This window comes from Apteryx rowi, unplaced genomic scaffold (genome assembly GCF_003343035.1).
Source record: "Apteryx rowi isolate R43461 unplaced genomic scaffold, aptRow1 scaffold_138, whole genome shotgun sequence".
NCBI lineage: Eukaryota > Metazoa > Chordata > Aves > Apterygiformes > Apterygidae > Apteryx > Apteryx rowi.
The window spans coordinates 524,251-549,456 of record NW_020447619.1 but is presented as its reverse complement, the minus strand read 5'-3'; the positions used below and the strand labels follow the sequence as shown (position 1 = coordinate 549,456).

Genomic DNA, 25,206 nt, shown 5'->3' with positions numbered 1-25,206 from the left:
AGCAGTTTTGACAACTGATCTCTAAACAAATATGTTGCATGAAACCCCTTGAAATCTGGCAAGTAATATCTTGCACCGACTACTTTATGCTGTCCTATTAATACAGAACTACCCACTAAAATCTCATAAAGTGCAAAATTTAGCAAAACTCTGATGCCTGGAAATTAGAAAATAGAGTTAAACACCCACAAATATTTAACTCTGGCTCTCTAGTGCTGGCAGTAGTCAAGSAAAATTACCTTTCCACACTGCAGCTGAAACTCATTACAGACAGCGACAGCGGGGAGATGAGTTGGAATAGCTTGGCAAAACCACCAGTTTTGTTAAGAGTGATTAAGGTGGGCCATGCCCCTCTGCCTGATTCCTGCATACAAAGTACCCATGCACCTTACAAGACCACTTTGTCTAATTGCATTATTATATTGTGCAGAAAACAGAATTAGCAGGTCACCGTGACTGGGGCCCTGCACTGCCCCAGCGCTAGCCAACAGCATTCAAAATGATCTTTACAAAATGGAAAAACAGACTGAAAATGGTGGATTAAATGCAGTCTGTGCAAGCACTAGSTGCTATTCTTGGAGTGGCATTATTAATTACTAAGCTTCCAAAAAGTGCTAATAAGAATCATAAAGCAACACTAATCAGAAATATATATCTCGTTGTAAATCATGCTGAGACGTTGAAAAAGAAGTACAGCTTACATGACAAATAGAGTACTGCCCCCACTTTGCCAAGTTTTGGGCACTGCTGTTCATTCAGCGAAGGCGAAGGGAAACAGGACCCTGGCACAGAGCAAATTTAGAACGATCGGACAAGCAGCAAACATGACCTTTGAGGGGAGCATGAATGAGCTGGGGCTGATTAATCTAACAGAGGAAAATTTTAGCAGGATGCTTTCCTGTTTTCTCCCTCCTCTGCCAGACTTTAATCAATGGTCAGATTTAAACATAGAGGCTGACAAGATRATCATTCTTCCAATCTACCAAAATCACATGGAATAAGTGAGTAAGGGTAAGATTAAAGTCTTAGAATTTGGCTCCTGGGTGCCATGCTTCGCCTCTCCTGGTCACCTAAGACTGTCTTGCTTCTTTTCTTTCAAAAAAAACACAAACAGTTTTTTTTTTGTTGTTTCTGTACAGGTAGCAGTTRCCCTGCATCACCTAGGATAAAGTTGACTGATTAAGACCATTTGCAGTAGGATCAAGGAAAAAAAAAGGGGGGGGTTGTGCTCATTCATCTCAAAAATGGCGGGCTGCAGTGCTGTCTCTGAAACTCGTTGCTTAAATGTCCCTAGACCTGGAGCGCTGCCACYGTTCTGCACTAGCAGGAAGCACATGAGGATCACAGTGCATTTTGAAGAGAGGACCTAATAATGTACACGTATTTATCACACACGCACAGAGCTCCAGAGAGCCATGTACCCAGGCCTCTTCCTTGCTGGGAAGATTCACCCGGGAAAAAATCAGCCCACACAGTTGGAGGAGTGCACAGCAGCCCATCGGAGCGGCTGCACAGGTGCTATAAATCTCCATTTACCCTGGTAAGTGCATGCAAGGAGGGATACAGCACAGGCCACATCTGACAGTAATAGGACCCATTAAATTGTCACTTTTAAAGAGAATCTGAAATGGGAACAAACTTAACTCCATGAACAGGAATGTATTTCCTCAGTCTCACCACACGCAGGCTATTGCAGACACCACTCATTCGCGGTGGCGGGGAGTTTGGCTGGGGGCTCCTGGCTTTCTCCCTTGCGCTGGTGAGGCTCCATGAGTCTCCGAGGTTCACTGAGGTTATGTCTCTGTTATTCTAGCCAGGGCATCCAGAAACAATATATCTTTTCCCCCCCCTTTACACACGAATTATGAGTATGATAATGTTTTTAACTGCACAGTAACTTTTTCCAATAAAATATTAAAATGAGAAATTTTAAGTGTGACCATGTGAAACCACATGGAATTTTATACACAAAAATGTATTCTTATATCTCAGTTGTCTTTCTCAGCTGAGCTGTCAAAATTGCAGGGACTCCTGTATATTATCAAAGGGAAGAACAATTTATGAGTAGGGACCCTGAATATGCAGCAGACCAGCTGCAGTAATATATCAGTTAAACAACTAACATATTAATATACCAAAAATATCAGTTACAGAATTAGATGCATGGCTTCTTTAACATGAAAAATAGTTTTTTCTAAGTGAATACTGAGTGGCATCAGAGATGTCACCACTAAAGGTGTCTCCTTGTGTATGGAAAATCCATCTGAAATAAGCAGAATAAYATAAAACATAAAAAAGGACACAACCTGTATGTACTTTCTACTGAACTTGAGAAACATGAAATATCCCCACTTAAAGACTATAGCAGGAGCCAGATAGAAGAAAAGATAAGGCAATGGGTATACTTTTAACTTTGATACTTTCTGACTTTTGAATGGCTACTCATAACTGGAACAGCTTTTTTTACTAAGAGATTTGTTTTGCTTTACAGGGGGGAGAGAAAGAAGAATGTATACAATAAACAACTTGAAGAAAGAATCTGTAAAGCTAACTTTATGGGAAATACCAAATCTTGGGGAGTTGCATACCACTGGCTTTCCTGGTTTATAGCACAAGGCCGAGATTTCATGAAGAATAGCTCTGGCTCTGCAAAGATGAATGGCTCTGGGAGCCACACTGCAAATTCAATTGCACTCCATTTCCAGAAGAAGCTAAAGAAAATACCCCTTTAGGAAATTTCCTTAAAGGCACATTTCATTCGGGATTAAAAAGAACCTCTGTTTCCGTTAGCGGGTCAGTCAATACACACAAAGAGCAAGGGAAGGTCACATTCTTAGGCCAAACAGAGTATTTCTGCAAATTGGGAGGCTGACCACTTGTGGACCGGGTGGTGGTTTACAATAACCAGAAAATAAAGATAGGTATATTTCTCAAAATAAATCCAGTAAGTAGCAAACAAAGAGCATCTGAACATATACTAAACATGTAAGTAAACAGAATTAGCTAATGGGTAATTCCATTTTGTACACTTATGAAAACCATTAATTTTGGATTTAGTTCTTTAAGATGTGCCAATCAGAAAATCTTTAAGTATTTTTTAGAAAAACTCAAACTACAATTTCAAAAGATGCCTAAAGCAAACAAAACAGTGACCCCTAACTGTCTCACCAGCGTGTAAGTCAATGCTCAGATCCAAACTCAGCAAACTGTTCCACGTCCCCCCTTTACTCCAGAGAAGTCTGGAAAATGGTGCACTTTACTGGGGGGTTCAGCAAGTTATCAAATCTAAATTCAACAGACTTTTTACTTGTGTATCTCTATCAATGTCCCACTACCCAGCTTACTTTTAAAAAGTTCCAGAGTTAGAAAATGAAATCAGGTTCACTGTAATTTTAGAATTCTGTAATTGTTGGTCAGTAAGTAAAAATAGAGTAGTATGGCATAGTGTAAAAAGAAATGTAGGTTACTATTGTTACTAAAAAAAAAAGAATATTTCATTTCCGAGATGTTTGCTCACAGATACCCATGTTCCCTTATCTACCAAATTATCTCTGCAAACAGTACTTTTAAAGATATTATTAAATAGTGTATTAAATATGGTGAAAAACTGCATTTTTTTCCGCAGTGTAATGACTTTCGGGGTGTGCACAGGACAGACTGTACTCCACATCTATAATTAAAGGCCACATGTGGTCCTTAAACCAATGGGGAGCTGTGAAATAGATTAAAAAGATGACAAATGATTGGAACAAAAGGGGTTTTTCTCCTCTCTCCAGTGCAATGTAAAATGCAAAAGTAAAATGCGCTAGAACCTACTTTCAGGAAAATAAAAACTCACTCTAAATCAGTCAGATAAAAATCATAAGACTTCTGGGAGGGAAAGCATAACAGACTGAATCACAGTTCACCTGCGTCTGACATCTCTTGTCAAGATGTCACTACCTGATTTGCATAGACAGGGCTTTTACCCATACATATAATTTACTAAATTCTGTTGAAGTCGTTGCAAACCAGGCGTACAGTACTGATCTGGTGCAAACCTCAGTTCTCTCAGTCATCTGCTAACAAGCCACAACAGTTATTGGCAGGTGAAAGATGGCTAGATAGGTGACAAACGCATTTACAAGGATTCTTTAGTACCTACCTTGGTGCAAGGAGCTATGATTTAACTTCAGTAATAACAGGAACATACACATGTAAATCTGAAGTACCTTCTATGCTTTACTGTACCTATTCTTAGCGCAGAAATGAGTAGACACTGGCAGAAGAGGAAGATTTGGCAATTTTAGTTTAATAATAGTAATGAACAAACTACAGCTATTATGGACTAGTTAGTGGAAAAAGACCCTGAAAAGATATGCCAAGGTCAGCAGACATTAAGGCTATATCTATATTAGGGAATGCTCTTGGGGACCGTCATGGGCACTGCGGCGGACTGAGGTACGACGGGAAAGTCCACGTCTACAATAGTTAACTCTTCTGGCCCCTGAAACAGGCTGGCTGGATACCAGCTGACTACRGGAAATGGTCACTTCACAGTGCCAAACCCTGCCCAGTGGCTGCCTGGTACAGCCAAAAGCCTCCCGGCTATGGACCACTGCAGCGCAGTGCCCAAAAACACGCCTGGCAACCGTTCATATTTACCGTAGATGAAGAATCTGATGCTATTCTCCTTTTTTTAAGAAAGCCTGCATTGACCGTGTCAGGAATTTTGCAYGAAAAGGGAGTGTGGGATTTAATCCAAACAATTTTATGTCGCTATTTGACAGCTTATGCAAAGGAAGAGAGTAGTTTCCAATTCCTGTTTCCACAGGACATTAGCCCTCATACTTGCAAATAACTGGAACAGCATGGTTAGCATGGTTATAAAGTAATTTGGGATAATCCCTGCACTTTTATAGCACTGGCATCACTCCCAGAAACAAATTAAAATCATTAGTAAAAACAACTATTCTCACAGCTTAAGATGAACCCCTGGTCTATGACGAAGGGTAACCAGCAGGATATCAGGACGATTAGCTGCGGATATATGTTATACGTCCTCTGCGGACACAGACACTGGTAGTCTTTGTCTGCCTCTGCTCCAGTGCCCCAGCACAGCGGAGCGGCAGGGGTATAATCCACAGCTTGGTCTGGGGCCCAAAGCCCTGGAAATCAAATTTGACATTCAAATGCACAACACAGTTTTCATTTTTATTATCTGACATGGTTGGCAAATAATTTTGTTCTTCACTCATGTCACTCACGCAACTCAGAAATGAGATTTTAAAATATATGGTAACACAAAATTTTTATTTCCGATTCCATCTATTTCATCATTTTTACTTGCTCTCAGTGGACTTCCAATAAAAATACACTATAAAAAACATGAAAAAAAAGTATTTGGGGAAAGTTTTTGCTTCTAAACAAGAAGAAAAATTAATTAAGAACTTATGGAAACACAGATAGCAGCTTTTTAAAGGAAATCTGACTTTCCTTTTTTTGTTAAACACTGAAGTCTCATAGTCAGAGCATTAAAACAATCAGATCTCCCCTGCTAGCGTGAAATATACAAAAATCTCCAGTTTTTCAGTACAGAATTAAAATCACTTGCAACCCTTTTACATTTTTCTCCTTATGGCAGTGTTTTCTGCAACCAAATTGCTTAAAACACTGCTACACTGCAAAGAGCTCAGAGTTTAAGATCAGCTGATATTAACAGGATGCAGAAATATATCTTGAAAAACATTTTTCACCTTCCTCTAAAAAATGATTGTTGATTTAGCTAAAACTAGGAACAATTTTCCATGATTTGAGGAATTTTTCATTGCTGCGCATGAACAACAGCATGTATTTGTACTGTCACTTACTAATACAGCTTAAATGGAGACGAATACAGCTTGATCATTCAAGCTGATCTATATTTCACTTTGAACTGAAAGAAGATTTTACAATTGCATACGTGCAAACACACAGTATAACTTCTTTCCCTGGTACAATTCATATACTCCCTGTGGCTGAATATCTAAAGCTCAGAAAAAAATATTTTCAACTATGCATTTCTTATTTTTATACCAGTTTTAGGTGATAAAAACATGCCAGAAAAACAAAGCCAAACAAAAATATGGAATAGTAGTTTGCTGGTTTTATGAGGTTTGCTTTTATTTTTACTTTCAGTGTTAGGTAACTTTGAGAAAATTCTATGTCTGGATCATTATTCCCAGTAAGGGGGCATAAATACAGGCTTAAACATAATTACATTATAGCTGGAAGTCTACATGTGCAAGAGCGTGGTTATCAAAAAGAACTGCTGCTTAAGATCCCTCTACAAAATCAGAACTACCTAAGTAAATTCAAATCTGCCCCCATATGATTTAACAGGCATTAATAAAATAAAAAGGCATCTGTCCTGAAAGACACTTCTATAAAGGGAACTCTTACAACAACACCTGAACCATTTTAGTCCACCGCAATATTTTTCGCAGAACACAGCACATCTTTGTAATCACACTTTAAATAAATCAAAGAAAAAATTCAAAAACAGTTCTAACTTTTAATCAGTAGCATTCTATAAACCAGTTGTTGATCAMTCCTCGTGGATTCATAATGGAAGGAAAGCTATCCTTCTTTCACGATAAAAGCCGATCTGAGAATACTCAGTACTGAATTAGATTTATTTACATTTTTGTCTGTTAGCATCAACAACAAGCAGGGAGGCAGGCACCTTGATGGTTCAGACAAAACTGCTGGACCACAATAAACCTACTCTCTTCTATGCTGTACTGTCTTCTCTTCCGAAACTGCTTTAGGCATCTTTGCTAGCCACCGAACTGAAGCCAGGAAACCAGGCGGGGTTGTCAGCAGAGGAATGCCATCTTTTAAACGCCTCAAACAAGGGACAAGGCTTGAAGAGGCAGCTGAATCTGCCAGAGCACCAGCGTCTCCTCCTCAGCCGCACAATGATGCCATTGTGGGCAACCAGCCCCCTGCACCCGATCCCCCTGTCTGCAGGCCTGGCTGCAATGACGAGCGAAGTCAGGACCAAAGGGTTGAGCTTTCTGTGATGGCCCTGTAACCACTGGGACCAGCTGGATAAATCCGAGTTGCTCACTTTGTATGGAATTTGTTTGCGTGCTATCTAGCAACGCTCAAGAGACCAGGGGAAAAAAGAGATTTTAAACATCTTTCACTGAGGTCATGAAACAAATGAGTAAATTTCAAAGCCTGCCTCGGAAATGCCATGCAGTTTTCAAAATGGAAAACTTGTAAAGAAGTTGAATATTGTAAATGTACTGTACTTTACACATAAAACGATGGGTTGGCTCTGGAATTTCCCTTACAAATTACAACTGTGCTGTGAAGATTGATTTGTTTTTGAGATTCCAATATACACAAAGCCATTGACAGGCTACAATACATTTCTGCCTTTTGCAGCATAAAATCCAGAAATAAACACAAAGCTGAAATTTTTTAAAACAACCAAAAAACCTGACTGCTGAATTTGACTGACCAAAGTGAGAAAAAGTGCAGGGTATCAACCTGCTGAAAGCTGCACATCTCTGCTACATCTCAAGTTTGGAAAGCAAGCAGTAAGGTACCCTAAATCTGTCATCACAAATAAAATTTTGGGGCTGAACATATTAAAACAGTAAAATTATGAAACAAGAGATAGCTTAAAATTATTTAGACAGTTCCTAAACTTTCACTGTGGTTCGTAAACACATATTATGAAATATTCCAGCCCCTAAAAATCTTAAAACACCAGAATATCAAAACAAGACACACAGCAGTCTTTCTGGTGGGAGACAATGTTGAGGACTGTGATACTGAGTAGACAGAAGAGTCAGTTAAAAAGTGGGCGTTAGAATAGATAAAAGGAGAAAGCGTTTGACAGGTGAGGCTATGAGGTTGTTCCCAGGTGCACAGAAGAGTAAGGCCCAAGGCTGACAGCAGGGAGGGAAAGGGAGGGAAGGACTGTAGAAGAAACCAAGAGGAAAGTCAATCACCACAAGAAGACCACAGCATGAGGAAGGGTTGGACACTGAAGGCAGCTGAGGGTAGATTTCAGGGGAAAAAGCACATTGTGTGAATTACAGTTACACAGATGAGCAACAATATTGTGGTATAAAGTCTGAAAAACAGGAAGCCATGAGATTTCATGTGGTGATGTTTCAGGAAGAGAGACAGAAAGTTCTGTCCTCACGAATCTGAGTCCAAGGTAGCAGCCAGACGAGCTAGAGGGCACACCAGGGAAAGATGGTAGGGGGAGAGGTCAGAACGGGAGGGATAACTTTGGAAATCATCCATGGGTAGGTGACAGCTGAGGAAAGAAGAAATTTCCAGTGAAGTGTTTCACAAGCTGAGCATCATGAGGTCATAATAAATGTCAACAGCTCTCCAATGGTTTAGTACTGGAATGGTCCCCATTAAGAATATACCCTTTATTAGCAAAATATTGCCATATCCTACCCCAAGCCTTTGGCACACAGACCACTGGTCTACTGTAAAGCAGTTCAGTTGCTGATGCTTTTGAGACAGAAAACCAAAGAACAGAACCTCAGGGAATAGCAACAGGAAGTGGATAAAGAACCATTTAAAGAGACGTTAAATAAACAGTGAACAAAGTAGGAGGTGAATCTGAAGAAGAGAGCCCTAGAAGTCAGGAAGAAGAAAGCCTGCTGAATCAAAGGCAGTAATCAACCCCAAACCTCAAGGACAGAGAGCTATCCCTTTGACTGAACTAGGAGGACACTGCTAATGATCACTGTGATGGCAGCTTCACTGGAGCTCAACATGGACAGGCAAAAGAAAAGGAAACAGAGAACCAGAAGAAAATCAAGGGAGAGCCAGCACAGAAGAACAAAAGGAGCACAGTCCTAATCAGAAAGACAAATATGATCCAAGGAGAGTTTTCTGTTTGTTTTTCCACAGAGAAACAAGACTGCCAGGAATTTGAAGGGAAAGGTAAATGAGTCAGAAAGGAGAAAGGAAAAAGACTTGAGAGAAGGTTCTCAGAGCAGAGGGAAGTGTGAAAGCAGAAGAAAAAAGGAATGAGTTCAAGGTTTAAACTCACAGAAAAAAGATAGCAAACTGGGTGACGGAAATAGGAGTGAAGAAAGAGAAAATGGCAACAAGGTCGATAGAGAAAAAAAAAAACAAACTCATACATGATTAGAATGATATTCTCATCAAGTTTCTCATGAAAATGAACTTTATGTAATTCAGCTACCGTGAGGTTTTCTCTCCCTGTCCCAGCATCTTTTCAACATGTTGGTCACTTTCAGCGAAACTGAAGATAGCAATCTCCAAGAAAATTCAATTCTTTGAAATTGCATGAAAGTGTGTGTTCAGGTAACAAAGAAATATAAGTATTTTCTAACTAGAGGAAAGGCTGTAACGTGAATTCTTCCTTATTACTGTTTCCTGATTCACCAGAGAATTGGCACAAAACTACAGTGTGATAGTGAGTAGACGTCTTAAATGAAACTCATACTTTCCTATAAACCAGTGTCAACCAACTGAAAGATAGAAATCCACAGAAAACAAGACTTCCCCAACTGAGGTACTCAATTATTTAAGCTTGAGAGACAACTGGCTCTTTTTTTTTTTAATGAAGACGGCTGGGCAAAAAGAGAAGCATAAAGTAAGAGTTGATAGTGGGAATGGAGGGTGAAGATTTGAATACAGGTGGGAATCTAGGTAGCTGGAAGTAAGGAGTACAAGCTGGTAGTGTACAGTACAGGAGCAAGAAATGAATGTGTGAAAGCAAGTGTAAAACAAAGATCAAGGGAAAGAAAAATAGAACAACAGTACAAAAGGACTCAAGAGAAAAGGGTAACATTATTTGGAGAAAAAGTAGAAATTGCCGGTGTGGAGGTTCTGAAGATGGCTCTGGTGTTGTGGTCACATACTGCTGTCTGCTATTATTCATCACACCACTTCTGTTGACCTGAAAGCTCAGACAATTTTTAACAGCAAATGTAGTACATGACTTTGTCCACCAAAGGAATCACTGGTTGACTCAGTGGTCTCATCATGTTCTTTGCCAGTGCATAGTTCTCACTAAGAAAGTTGATCCAATTAGTGGAATGGATTGCTTACATCCTAGTCAAACCTGTTGAAAGCTAGAGTCAACTAACCCAAATATTACCAGTTTCAAGCATTCACATTATTGCTTTGGAATCTTGTTATTTCTCACAGACTGACAGGTTTTGTATGTAATTCATCTTTTGGGGTTTTTTGKTTTTTTTTAACAGCAGCTATCACTAAGTGCTGAATTACCCCATTTTGCAAATTAGCAAATAAGTGAACATGGGGTTTTTTTTGTTAAATAATGGTTAACACATTACAAGATGGATTTCTTCATGTATTTTGACAAGCGTGATCTTGTTTTAATTATTTATGAAAATGCTTTGCAGTATGCCAATAAAAGCCCTACAGTATATTTTAGCATATTTTTCAAAAATAATGAAGTCTGAGGAATGCGTGACCTTTCTGCCACAGTCTACAATTACGTCTGTGCTTCGAGGGAGTGTGTGGGCAAGCGAATGACACTACTGTTTGTGTTTTAGCATATGAGTATGATGGGATTTCCTATTTAATGAAATCATCTATAGCACATTTCTATCATACTTCTTCTTAACAGACACTGAAATTTCAATAGTTTTGGGGCATCTAAAAGAAAAAAATACAGACATGATATCCAAGCAAAACCTCAATACCGAAAAGAGATTCTAAAACAAAGGTGAGCTTAAGTAGTTACCTTCCACTACCTCAGCATCTGAAATTAGAAAACAGGGGGAACCCGACTCTAATCCTGTAGCTTCTTGCCTAGTGGCACAAACTCAGGGTTATAATATTTTAYGACAGTATAAAAGGCCACTAGCATGGGAGAAGTTGTAAGATAAAAGGATAAAGCAAAAATGCCTAACTGTACAGTATCGGGAAAATATTGTAATATTTCATATGAATTAACCAGTAAAATAGCTTTCCATTAATTTCTTCTACCAACTTTATATGGATGTAGCACCTGTCGTATTCTGGTCATGAATTAAGATTTACCATTGTGCTAAGCACTACAGATAATTATTTTAATTTGAAAGATTAAAATCACAGATCTTTTGTTTAATTGCTGAAAAAAAAAAGTTGTATCAGGGTACCATAACTAATGAAGTTAACTATGAGACCAGCTGCCCTGTGTTATCTGTTCTTTAGAATTTCCACCACTGCCTTAGCTCCTGCACACATGCTATTCATTGTGTATGCACCTCTAACAGTTGACATAATGCACGACTCAGCTGACATTGCTTCTCTGATGTGTATCTCGTCTGTAGATACATTCTCCACTTTAGAACTGCATATCGTATTACCGTATCCAATGGAGAGTCAGTTCATAGCCTGACAACCACAGTACTGAAAAGTAGCAAGCAGACATACCCTGAATGCCAACACTGTAGTCTGCCAGATTAAATTTTGTGAATACCATCCTGCTAATTTGTCCTCAAACTCCTGATTTGACTTGAGATGAGTTTGGGGTTAGACACTATGCCAAAAATTTCCAGATGATCAGATCCTTTTCCAAAATTTCACCCTATGGAGACACATGAGGCAGCAGCACACACAAAAAGCAAGAAAATGATCATGGGAATCCTTAGGTTATACCTGATCTACAAAAAGACAATGTAGAGTCTCAAAGCATTTTCACAATATGCTTTGATTATCTTTACATCTATGATCACATTCTCACATTAGTCAATACCTATAGAAGTCTCTGAAAGACTGACTTTGGCAGAACTAATGAAGGCAAATAATTCCAGGCGTGATAGTCATTTACACGGTTTTACTCCTGTATTAGAATTAATTCACATGAGCAAAGGCACAGGTGTCTTTGGAGACAATCAAGTCACACCAAACTTCACTGCTTAGCCTCTCTCTAAAATGAAATGCAGCACTATAAAAAGAAAGGGAGGTTTTGGCACTCACCTTACATCCCTCACAAGCACTGACACCATAGTGATATCCAGATGACTTGTCCTGACAGACAAAACAGGGCTTGTAAACACGAGGGGGTGGAAGTGGTGAAGGAGGGCTTGGAACAAGTTCCTCAGAACTGGTGCTCTGAGTTTCAACTGCTACAAAAGAAAAAAGAAGTGAAAATATGATTTAGTAATTCATTAATGAATTTAAAATACCCGATTATGTGCTGCCTTAGAACTATTAAACTGGCCCATATCTTTGTTTGTATAATAAATGTTCATTTGGCCTTCCTAGCAAAATTTAAGGGGGACTAAAGTAGAAAAAAGCAGTGACAAAACTACATGTTACAGCCTCAAAAGCAAAGTTTAAAGTGTCCAGAATGCAATGTTCAGCTTTTTCATGATCTGGCTACTCAGCACCACAAAAGGCACGGGACCTCAGCTCACTTCAGATACATAGCTTGAATCTCTTACCAGGCACCAAACATGGACAACCTTGGCCTCCTGTGCTGGTTTTAGCCTACTGAATTACATGGGACCCATGTGTGCACACTGAACATCAGCCATCAATGGGAAACTGCTGGTGGCATGTCCCCTTGCAGTACCAGCCTTGCAGCTTGGAGAGCTCTCATATCCTTTGCCTGTGCCTTCGAAAGGTAACACTTGCAATGCGCCACTCTACTTCTGGGAGGATGGGAAATGCATCAGCATTCATGTAAAGAGACAAATGACTGAAGTGTAAGACCAGAAGCGAAAATTATCTGAACAAACCTTCATTTTATTTTAATGTGTAAAACTAGCACAACCCAGCAACACTTTTTTACAAACTTTAGGATTTGTAATATCAGGAAACCTCCCTGAGGTTTCATACATTCATACATACTTTCATACATTATGACCCCATGTCCCTTTATTGCCTTAATATTTCTGGACGACCATTTGTTTTGCACCTCTTGAAGAGGTATCCCTTTCAGGGAAAGGACAAGAAAGCTCTAAGACACAAGATAAGACATGTGAACTAGATCTTTTTGAAACATCTGCATTAGTTTTCTGTGATATGCTGTCATCATTCTTCACATTTATTGTAGATGTGCAATACATTTTCATGTTTCACTTACTTGTTCTGCTGCTTCTCAGATAAATCCCTCTAACTTTTCAACAGATACACAGAAATGACAGAATCTGTGAACTCAGATCTATCCAGAAATATTAGGCACTATCTGCAGAGTTAAATCTCAAGAGCATTAACAGCAGGACCTGAAGCATATTACTCAATGGAAAATTTTAGATAAGATTTACTGTACATGATATTTTTCAGATTACTAAGATGATACATTTGTATTAAATTCATGATTCATCACCAACTAGTGTTCTTCAGAATTCAGAGGGGATCACTGAGCATCATACAACTTTTTATTACTTGTTAGAGAATGGCCAATATCTGCTATTTTTACTTGGGTTTAGCTACTACCAACTTCAAGGACAGACATTTCTTGAGGAAAAAAAACACGCTAGAGTTCAATTGTAAGCAAATAAATATCTTTTCAACAGGAACAATTTATTTATGTACCTATCAGTAATGAGGCTTGTGTGAAAAAACACAAAAGTAAAAAAGCAATATGTGACCCAGTACAATAGGACATTAAGACCATGTCCAGAATTATCATTATCTGTTTCAGAACCTTTCCAAACCAAATATCTGCAGATTCCTACTGGACCAGGCAAACTTTATTAAAGTTCTTCTTTTTTAATGAAAAAAAGAGATGAAAATGACCATTTMTTTTCAATAGTAATTTTTGGTATTTAAGAGAGACAGAGTGCTATGTTATTGATTTGTGCACAGTCATCCTGCTTAAATCAATAATCTATTAGTACTTTTAAATTAAAGTTAGATTCATCACATGCCCTTGAGAGGCCTCAAACATTCTGCTCCTTATTTCACGCCAGTATGTGAATTTTAGCAGCTCCCAATCACGCTATGGAATGATAAAACTTCAGCTTTAAAACTCTGCAATATCAGCAGACAATGTGGTTCATATTAGCTCATTCAACTCTCCCAGTCAGTCTAAAAGGCAGCTTTTAGGCTTCCCCTGGGAAAACTGGGTTGTGTCATTCAATAAAACAACTGCACTCCTGCAATCCTTATGTGATTTCAGTTTGGAAAAAGCAGTCTTTTAGGAATAATACTGATCCACTTTTGCTTTTTTGATGATTTCGTTCTAAATAAGCACCAGCATCCAATAGTAGTGTTCAAACCACTAACCATATGTGCAACAGAGGTCTGTCAGCCACTGGCCAAGCAACAGGAACTTGTGATACTCCAAAGAGATAAGGCAGCCAGCTCAGTTCATAGATACACAAAGTGTAGTCAGCAACTCAAGATCTGAAGATGCCGCTAGAGAATTTTTTGCTGGATAATTTGTAAAGGAATATGAGAGGGAAAAAACAAACCAAAAGACCCTCCCCAAAACACCCAGACATATCTGCTGCTAAAATGGCTTAATCCATTCAATAGAATATTTGTGTCAGATGAACAACTGTCCACAGAGTTTTTTATTTTTCATAAGAAAGTGCATGTCAGGAACACGTCCACTTTTGATCACAGGCAAGATGGCCTTCTTTCTGGAGGAGCCGTGAACTTGTATTACATGGGTTCGACTCTTACTGCTGCTCTGACTTACTATTCTTCTGTGGGTTTAGCCTCTTGAACTCTTTATCTATTGAGAAAGGTATATAATGCCAGTGTGGAAGTGCAGAAATCAGGTGCAGGAGATTGCAGCAATTCACGCTTGACAAAGTATGAATGAAAAGAGCTAAAGGTTTAGTATAAAGCATTATTACTATATCATGCAGGCAGCTACACCAAGCAGAATTTACTGCCTTCTATACACAGCTGCACACAGGAGTTAAAAAAAAGGGGGGGGGGGAAAGGACGGTTGATGTTTTGATGTTTCCAGAAAATGCATTTAAAAAAATATTCTTACAATTTCAGGAACAATTTAGTCAAAAGAGAAAAAAAAAGTCCACTTCTTTCAATGTCCTGCTGTCTTGCCCCTTTAATGTCCTGAAGGATGGGACAGTTCAGGATCTCCACTCACCTGAGAAAACAGAGCCTAAATGCAGTTACAGCACACCTGAATGCCACTTAAACATACCGGGATCTCAAACAATAGCTCGCTTCACAATTCCTAACATGTCTGAAATATTTCTAAAGGTTAGATAAAGTAGCAGATAAGATCTTTAAAAGCACAGTGTGCTTTGTGCGAGCTAATTTACTGTTAGCTAAACCATGCTGACAGATAGAGGTATTTTACTCTGTGACCAATTAGAAGCAGGCAGGCATTATGAAATGCCTTTCATTTCACTAGAAACTTAGATTATTAAGCTTGTATGTTAATGCACACTTTGGACAGTTGAGTCTTAAAAGAATAAGAAGTTGTAAAGCAAATGGCATTTCCTGGATAGCCTCAAGGGAATTTTGAATACTGAGCTCAGGGTCCCTGGTGGGAAGCAGCAATTTCAACTAATTAGGGTGAATAGCAAAGTGTTGCATTTGGTCAAAACATTCTGTTAACCCTCATTTTTGTTGGCACCAACACGAGTCTGGATTTTTTGCCTTTTTTTTGTGAATTCACTGCAGGAGTGCAAGGCACACAGCTCACATACATTAGGCAGAAAGTCAAAGGAAACGCCAAAGTTCAACTAAAGTACAAGTAATTAGAACCAGATTCTCCACTGCTTGTATGTGTGCATTTGATTGTAGAAGTTATTTATAAGCCTCCAAACATTTGAAAAAATAACTATATACTGTAGATCATCTAATTTTTATGTCTAGTCTGGAAAAAACAGTCTGCTTTTAATCATCTTCCAGGAAAAAGCCAGGAACTGGGAAAGTGGGTCTCAGTTGTTTCAATACAAATTTCTCTCTTTCATGTGCCACATAAAACTATACTATAAAATTAAATCCAAAATATCATTGACTCAAACCCCTCACCCAATTTTTTTTTAATAAAAAACTTCTTTGAATTTGTCATGCTTAAATAGTTTGCATTGTTACGAGGGTTTTTTTTAACTGTTGTTTGGAAGACAGACAAGAAAAAAAAAAAAGAGTGAGAGAGAAAGAAAACATTATGGTGGAGACTTGCCAGCCTTGACTTAGTAACCTGGCCATGACCCTCCAGCAAGTGTGTGTTTGACCCGGTCACACATGATTCTGGCTGTGTACTGTTGCTGGGTTATAAGTCCCAGATATTTTTACCATATATACAACAGGTGCGGATCATAGGCAACAGAAAGACAAAAACAAAGTCTTGCCTTGTGTGAAGATGCTGATTTTCTTTCTTTCAAAGAAACCACCAAAAGCAAAGAAGTCGCGCTACAATTTCATTTATTGACACTGTCTGTGCTTGATTATTGTCCTCCGTGGGAATTTACACTGAACCGTGCAGTGGGATACACTGCATGGAAGTAGAAAGGACTGAGACCAGGGAGAAGGAAGAAAAGGCTCAGGGGAAACAATGTACAAAAGATTAATCAACTTATATTGTATTATTAAATTGCAACATCGGAACTACAATCACAACCTTTTCTTGTAGGGCTGAACATGTATTAAGGCTCACTAAGGAATGCTCTTTATTGAGAGTGAATACAACATACCTGGATTAAAACATAGGCTACCATGATAACTCCAGATTGAGACAATGTTATCAGGATTTTCACAAGTACTTAAGGAAATCTTTTTTCTTCCACATTTGAGGTTCATTTGTTTTTTTGTGTGCGGGTCCTGCTAGCTGCACACATCTGCCATAAAGCTACTATGTTAAATATAAGTTATTCTGTTTTAATTCATCATTACCACTTTTCCAGCATTAATTTTAATCAAGTCATAGTTCAGCTTTACATGACAGTCTAGGTCTTAAAGAGGCAAGATTTGGGCTGAAAGACAAAAATAAAAGTCTCTAGGCTTGCTTTTACTATGAAAAGGGGCATTACATTTTCAAAAGGGACATCAGAAGATTAAGCTTTATAATCTGGCTTCTACTTGAGAGTGCCCAAAACAAAATTATTTCTTTCTGTTATTTGAAAAGCTAAAGAGTATCCCATATATCTTCATTAAGTACTGTTAAGGATTTCTACAGTATGCTTTAAATAACAGTGACAAAAATAATAAAAAGTCCAGGCCATGGAAATCAGAAGTCCAATCTGCAAGTTCTTATTAACGGTCAAACTGCACATAAGGTCATCCAAAAGGTGCCTCAGACTAGGTCATTTTAAGAGCTGTGCCTACAGTACAGGCTCCTGCTGCCAATGGCTATCTCCAACAAGGTGCCAGCCCTGATAGGCCCAGCTGAGCTGGCAGTCTCTAAAGCCGAAGTGCTTTTATGGCCATAACTTTGTCAGCAGAGCAGCGATTTGGACAGCTGGCTCCCGTTTAGTCCCGTCTGGGAGCAGAGCGGTCCTGCTGAACTCTGCTCTCCACCCTGGGACTACAAGAAGTTAAGCACGCACTTTACGTTGATATTCTTACTCCAGCGAAGTTCCAAGTATAAACTTGGCCATTGCTCCACTGAAGACATACATAAAATCAGGATAATCCTTCCTTTCCCCTATTCTTTTGCATCAGGACAGTATTTTCTTCTCCCCACACTTTGGCACCTTGTGTGTTTAGACTGCAGACTGTTTTGGGTAGGGTCTCAGGATATGTTGTGCAGTAACTAGCGCTGAAGGACCTTCAAACGCTACCCCAATGCAAATAGTAGCTATGCAGACCTGTGAAGGCTTTCATTTCAAATACTTAAGTGTTTCAGTGCTAAAATCCTCATTAACTTCAAAGGATGAGTCTAAAAAAATGGCTTCTTCATATTCAGCAAATGCATCTGCTGTGTGTATACCAAGTCAAATCTGCAACCTCGAATGGCAAAAAGTGTTTACTCTCATCTGCTGCATTTCTCCCAGTTAAGAACTGGGAGAGAGAGATGCATCATATTCCTTCATGCCTTTCATCAACAAAATTGCCCAGTTTCAATTGCAAATCTGTAATGTTAACCAGTAGAGTCAAGTAACAGAAGTCAGTGGAGTCAGTGGATACTGATCTTGGCCATATGACAACAGTATAACCCTTTAAAACCCTTATTCATATCAGGTGATTAGGGCCAGGAAATACAGTTCAGTGTCTTATTACCATCATACCAGAGCTATCCAGATTTATTTCCAGTAAATCAGAACACAACAGCATCTGTCATTTGTTTATCATCTTGTTGTAGTCTTATAATTTCTGTTCCTCATTGTTCATTCATAGCACAGATTTATTGTTCCTACAAATATCCTCTGTTGGTTGCCCAGTAAAGTATTTTGTTTTGTAATATCCTTTTCTGTTACAGCACAAACAGTCTGGCCTCTAATTAATCCATTTGTTACGCACACAAACTCAGTTACCTGGCTTTTTAGTGCCATTTATTAACACACGCAAGTGGTCCTGCCTTGCCAGCACATCTTCCCACGTGACATCCTTGCACAGGCTGCAGGTTCGTGACCCTCTGAACAAGTCTCCTCGGGCCGCGCCGTCCCCGGCCTGCTCTCACGGGAACGCAGCGCAGTCTCTAGCGCTTCTGATCCTGCCACTTGAAGCTGCATGCAAGAGCCTGCTCCCTTTCACCTATCCAATCTACCAGTATGGTATCTATTACTGTAGTATTTGAATAACCCATGAACATTCCTATTTTTATCTTTGTAACACGCAAGTGAGATAAGGGAAGGGCTATTCTTCTCACTTTAGAGATGGGAAACAGAAGCACTGACAGCCGAAGAGTCTCGTTTGCCTAGGTCTTAAATTCCTAAAAAACTGCAAGCAGCACCCTTGTGGGATTCTGAACAGCAACCGAGAACCTAACTGTAACTTCAGTACAACTTAATCAAAGCCGTCCTCAGTACATTTAATTCAGGGCTCTGACGCACTCCCCAGTTCGCAGGCCTGAGCGTGTGCCCTGCTCACCTGCTGACTGTAAGACAGTCCTTCTGACCCCTTGAGAGCCATGGTCTCTCAGACCAAACTCATCTTCATTTTCTGATCTCAACAGCCAGCTAAGAATCAGCCTGCTGCAAGATTACCCCCCCTTCCATACGATGACCCAGGAACATCCCAGCAGACAACAGAAGACCCATCCTGATCGAAGTCCTGCTTCCCGCCATGAAGGTGACTCAGCAGCATGGCTGTGCAGTGGGCCACTGTGGTTGACACATGTGGAAGCAGCACTACAAACTGCCTCAAAAATCTCTACTCTTGACTAAAGTGTCCAACCCGCCACAAGCCTCATTTACCACTGAGATATAAGCTTGAATTTAACAGGCAGGCAGTCAGGAAAATTGCCTTTCTTATACACTGAGCACATTTGATCTGGAAATCATCAGTATGCCCTGACCACGTACTTCTGAATGAAACTTCCCCGAAACCTTTTTCAGAAGCTACTGTGGCAGTGTGTTGTGCTCCAAAGTGCAAGAGCACCTCTGGTGCATCTCTTAGTAAAGTCAGGGCTTCTGGTGACTACAAAACCAGTCAATACCCATATTTACTATAGGGAGCAGTAAAGGACAATGAGGAGGCTGCCACCAGACTTTAAGAGCACATTCGTATGCTGCAATAAGCCATAGGTTTGCTCAGGAGGGCACTTCAGACAGCAGCAAGGCTGACTCCAAAATGCCATAGACTGAAATGCTTGGTTCTCAAGCCCTACCTAGCTCCACTAAAAAAGAGGGGAAGTCCGTATAACTAACACAGGATTTGTACTGACATGGCTTTTTCAAAGAAAACTGTATTTTCTTCAAGGCTGTTTTTTTACATTTATATCAGCAAAGCAATTCTACCTTTGTGTTTATGTGTATGTGTAGCTATATAGACATATTTACACTTGAGCAAATGTGTAAGGAGAAAGCTTGTCATGATTAATTCTAGTACGGGAAAAAAATACATTTGGTTATAGCTGTGTTACTCTCAGGACAATTAGACTTAATGACAAGSTAGTAACTGAGGAGTGTCTTTTGCTAAATAAACGGTGAGGCAGACACCATGAGGTGTTTCTCTGGGAGCTGGGGTGAAAGCAAGCGTACAGACAGGATGGTCRGAGGGTTTGGCAGGCACAGCAGAGTTTACAGGGTAGCAGCTCATCAGTTTGTGTTAGGAGCCTACCTTCAAAATGAAAAAGAAAACATGCTAAATGAAAAAATAAATCCCATGGAAAACTGAAGAAAAACATGCAGAAGATGCTAACTCTGTAGTTTGTTCAGTTGGATGATTTTCCGCCTGGCCATTACCATGCAAAATTCCATCAACCGCCGATAAAATTTTTAATTATTGCAAAATTGAAAAAATAAGATCTTAACTCAAACATGCTACCATTTGTGTGATTTTAGGTTTTCCTCTGAAAACAACCTTTCCTTACAATTTAGGCCCTATTTGCTCTACCAGTGAATTCCCAGTGTCGGATCCTCATCTGGAGGAAAGCAGCACAGTTGTTGTCTCACAGAGAAGCTGCGCTAGGGAGACGGGAAGGATTCGGGCCTCTTCAGTCTGTGTGCAGGAACACAGAGCCTATTTCTGTGGCCTATTGGTACAACTGTGCTGTCACAAATGCAACATGTTTTCCCTGCAGGATCAATTATAAGAAAAAAGACACACTGTGAGGGACAAAACAGTTAAATATAATAGAGATCTGATTCTTTTCCCAGACCTGTTTTACAGTGTCATAACTCCACCGATTCCATGAAATACCCTTGATTCGTAAATGTGTAAATGGGAGAAAATTCAGATCTAATATCTTCAAGAATAAATAAAAATTGCAAGGGAAATGAAATAGTTACTATTATCTCTATCTATACACACTCAGATATTTTATGAAGTCATAAAGTCTCCATTTATAGTTACTAAAAGTTGTATAGTGTTTTGAGCACTTTTATCTTCAAATCTTTTCAAGCATTCAAACAGCATAACTCAAAGTATTACAGTAAAGGAATGATTTTATTCTTCAAAACTAGCCTCTTATCCAAGTTGGTATTAGTTTTCAGTATTACTATGTCTGTCAAATAAATATTTTATTTTCTATATATTCAGCATGGTCTTATGACACTATTTATTATGGCTTTTGCTGTGACTTGAATCCAGCAAGAAAATGAGTGTTTTAATATTTTTAATCATGTACTACCATTACACAGCTGTTCAGTACCACATGGATAAAATAAAACTGTTGTGTTCTATTCATAAATGCAGTAAAATTGACTTGCTATGCAATATTTTCCATATAATTTTATTTCTCAAACTTTAGGCCCATTAATTTAGGATGTTTTAATCTTTAGGTATTTTTAAATCTTAAAATTAATATAATGACTGAACAAGAGCCAATTCAGTGATAAAAAGTACTTCAAGTAAGTACAGTAGCAGTTTAAATTCTGATCATCCCAATTAATTTGTATAACAGCCACACTGCTGGATATCACTAATTGATTTATATACCCTCCTTTCTATACCCATTTACAAGGGCAGTTAGGAACTCTATCACATATGTTTAAATGGGTTACATTAGAATTATGTCTAGAAGCTGAACTGCTTAGATTAAAATCTTTTAAGAACAGGTAAATTCTTCATTAATGGGTAAGCTATCAAACCACTACAGATGGCCTATAACCTTTAAGGAAGTACTCAGTAATAATATTTTACTATTCATGGGCAGTTTTGGGTTGACTCCAGTGATGAACTCAGATGCTATTTTTAATTGTTTTAAAAATTGCATATTAGAAGCAGCAATAAACACTTACAAATTAGTATTACCTTATCCACGACTTTCTGCAAAGCATGGTTTCCATAAACAAGTTCAAATGAATACATYTGTAAATAATAAGTGTAAGTATGCTGAATTTAATGAATAAGGGCACTAAAAGAAATTGAACAGTAGGGGTGCAGCAATTAGAGTAACTGCCCATTTTATTAAAAATGTATTGTTTCCAGCTTTCACTTTAGAAAGCTTTTATTGCTCTGCTAATTCTAAGTTTTGATTTCCTTAAAAAAGGAGGTCTACTCCTTATTTTCTTTGACAGTTCCCTGTCACACAGTCACTTGCCTTTTTTACAAGGCAACAGCCTATTGTTTAGGTTATCTCATCACTCGGGATCTCACCCTTGAACCTTCGCTACAGACTTTTTTGGCATTATGCCAGTCAAAGGTATGATTCTTTATTGAGTAAGCTCTTTTACAAAGGAGCTGCCATGCATTTTGCTGAGCAGCGAGCCCCAAGCAGCCGCCCCAGCCCTTTTCCAGAGTTTACCGGCCCTCTGGCAGAGCAGGGACAGAGCACATGCCCAGCATCTTGGCAATGCATAATGTTAAGGGCATGGGTGATGTTTACTTTCTTGAAAGATAACTTCTTAAACCGAGCAGCTATCCGAGCAAACATCGCCCATGCCCTTAGCATCATGCCGGTAGATCTCTGGGGTACCTGTGCTTGTACATAGATGGTTTAAGTCTATATTGCTTACTTCCCTCCTAAGTGTTAAGATTACATAAAACCATTTACCCTACTTGCACTCACACTGCTGCACTTCTTTAACTGTGCAGATATAATTAAAATGATATATTATTTCTCTTTAGACATGGCATAATACTACTAAAAATTGGCTTTCATCACCTGTGCTCATCTGCCACAGGAGAGGCTGCTAGTCCAAATCTTAACCTTTCTGACATCCTCAAGCACTCATACACTGACAACATCTGAGACCAAAAGAGGGACAAACTCTGTTCTCCTCCATCCCTTCAACATGCTAGACCAAGACGGTGTATTACTAAGAGCAGTGCACCTCAACATTTCTGATGTTGATATAAGAAATTAAAGTTTATGGAATATTTAAGAACTGAGTATCACCAGTATCTTTTGCAGGGAGCAAATAAAGTATACAGTTGATCAAGCTGTAATGCTGTCAGAAGCAGAGTTTCAATATATCTGAATTAAATAACCAGCTAACAAAAGACACTGTAGTAGGAAGGTTCTATGAAAAACAGACTGCATCAGATTTCCACTCTTTGTAATTCAGCATTGTTGTCATTGAATTTACATAATATTTTACATCTATTTTAAAAAACTTCATATTGGTGCAAATTACTTTCCCCTAGTGCGGTTCACCTGGCAAGTATTACTATGCCCATTTTGCAGCAGGTGCAACAGAGGCAGAAAGCTGTGAAGGGTCTCAGTGTCCTAGAGCAAAGTGGTAGCAACACTACAATTACAGCTAAGTGCAGAGGTTATATCCTCTGTCTAGAAGACCAAAGATTAATAAAATAAGACAGATTCACAGGAAGCTGGAGACAAGATGAGCACCATGACTGGATGGCAAGTTTTCCAGCATTCAGTTCTCTCACTCTCTATCTGCATGGGATTTTCCTATTAATCACCTGGAGCCAGGAACAGTCATCGTTTTACCTGCATGTAGTCTGTCAGCACCTTTCTCACAAGGATGAGAAGAAAATATGCATATACTGTACTGTAGACAAACACATACATGCTAGCAGTAGTTACTAGTCACCTGGCATTTGTTATTCAACACCCACCTTCCACAGCGATTTACATTTTCTCTGCCCACCCACTCTGTTCACAATTTACTGTAATATTCGAACCTTATGAACAGTGAAAAATGTCACTGCACTTTATACAGAATATAACATAAAGGAAATTCTTTCTTTCCAAAGAGCCAGACTAGCAATGTTCAGCCCTGAGCCAGTAACAAATTCAACACTTGATATCACATGAAACTTAAGGAGAAGCTTACACTTTGAAAAAAGGAAATGACTTTTTTCATATGAGATAAAATTCTAGAAGATCTCTGGCTACTATGTTCTAATCATTGACTTTTAAATGTTTATAATACGATTATCCAATATTTATACATCTGTATGTAAGTATGTACCACAGAACACGCAATCTTTAGGGAAAAACTTTTCTTGCCATGTTTGAGAGATTTGGACCATCATTTTCTGTAAAAATTAAGCTTATTTTTACAAATGCTTTTCCAGTTGTCACAGTCAGAAAGATAGGTTATTAAATGTAAATTCATTCGGTGCCATCTTCCTGAATTGCTGAAGGACAGCTTTAGTACCTGAGCTGACCCTGAAAGGACTCTGAAGCCATAGCAAAGTATAACTGGCAACACACCAGGGTTATTCAAAAAATTGTGGGCGGTAGCGAAACTGCCTCTAAGACTAGGTACCTCACTTTGTGGTCCAAAAAAGCTCTTAGCTGTGGCACTAGCATTAACAGAATGACTGTAACAAAGCAGAGCAGCCATTTTAAGGGATTAGTAAAATATAATGGCACAGTGTTTATTAGTTAGAGAACATTCTTTTTCATTTCTTAATATTTGTACAAGTCTGACAACTGTACAGCATTATGTAAGTGCCAAAAATTATAACTTACCTAGGCAAGGTTTTCACAGAAAAAGTTTAATATGTTTTCTCTTTGCTTCCCTTTCTTAGATCTGCTCTTGTTTTGTCCCTCACTACATAACCCTCTTGGAAACTTTAGCAAATCATATCAGTTCTTCTTCCACACATTAACCCACCTAGATACGACATGTGCGTCATCCAAAGAACCACTGAAATGGCTGCTATAAAAAGACAAGAAAAAAAGAAAGAGTAACCAGTGAAACCAAGAGATGCTCTCCGGGAAACTTATCTCCGAACGGTTTACTCTGGGAAGGACCAGTATGGGCAATGGCAGTGGGGACAGGGGCACCTTTGGGAAAGCTCTCCCATTGCCCGGATGCAGGAGATACCCCGCTGATTCACGGCATCCCCAGCATTTGCAAACCAGTTTGTCTGATCACTAAGTTCTATTGTTTCCTCAGATAAGCAGGGCCCCAGTGAACAATTAAAGCTTTCAATAAATAATCTGTAAGCACATTCATTTGATTTACTGTTATTTGATACAGCAGTTAGTTTCAATGGGGCAGTTACTATTGATCACATAAAGTACTACAGACAAACATGAAACACTTGCAGAACTCCATGGATTATTACTCTTTATCTGCCACTCATCTGGGTTACTTGTAATGGTTGCGAAATTTAAAATCAATAACAACAATTAGTGTTCTGTATACTCTCAGGAATGAATCATGTGAAATATGTTTTGTTACAAAAATGAAACACAGAAGCGCTTACAAACATGAAAGACTCTCGCAAGTAGCAAAACTCTAAAATCTTTTCTCTTGGCATTACAAA

At 38.9% G+C, this 25,206-nt stretch overlaps 1 protein-coding gene across 5 annotated transcripts in view; it reads right to left on the bottom strand.

Moving 5' to 3' along the window:
• The window catches only part of RARB (retinoic acid receptor beta), a 194,150-nt gene that overhangs the window by 56,023 nt on the left and 112,921 nt on the right, over window positions 1-25,206 (bottom strand). For all 5 annotated transcript variants that reach the window (XM_026057299.1, XM_026057298.1, XM_026057301.1 and 2 more), the window contains one exon: window positions 11,962-12,110. In XM_026057299.1, coding sequence (XP_025913084.1) covers window positions 11,962-12,110 — 149 coding nt within the window. The remainder of the gene's footprint in view (window positions 1-11,961; window positions 12,111-25,206) is intronic.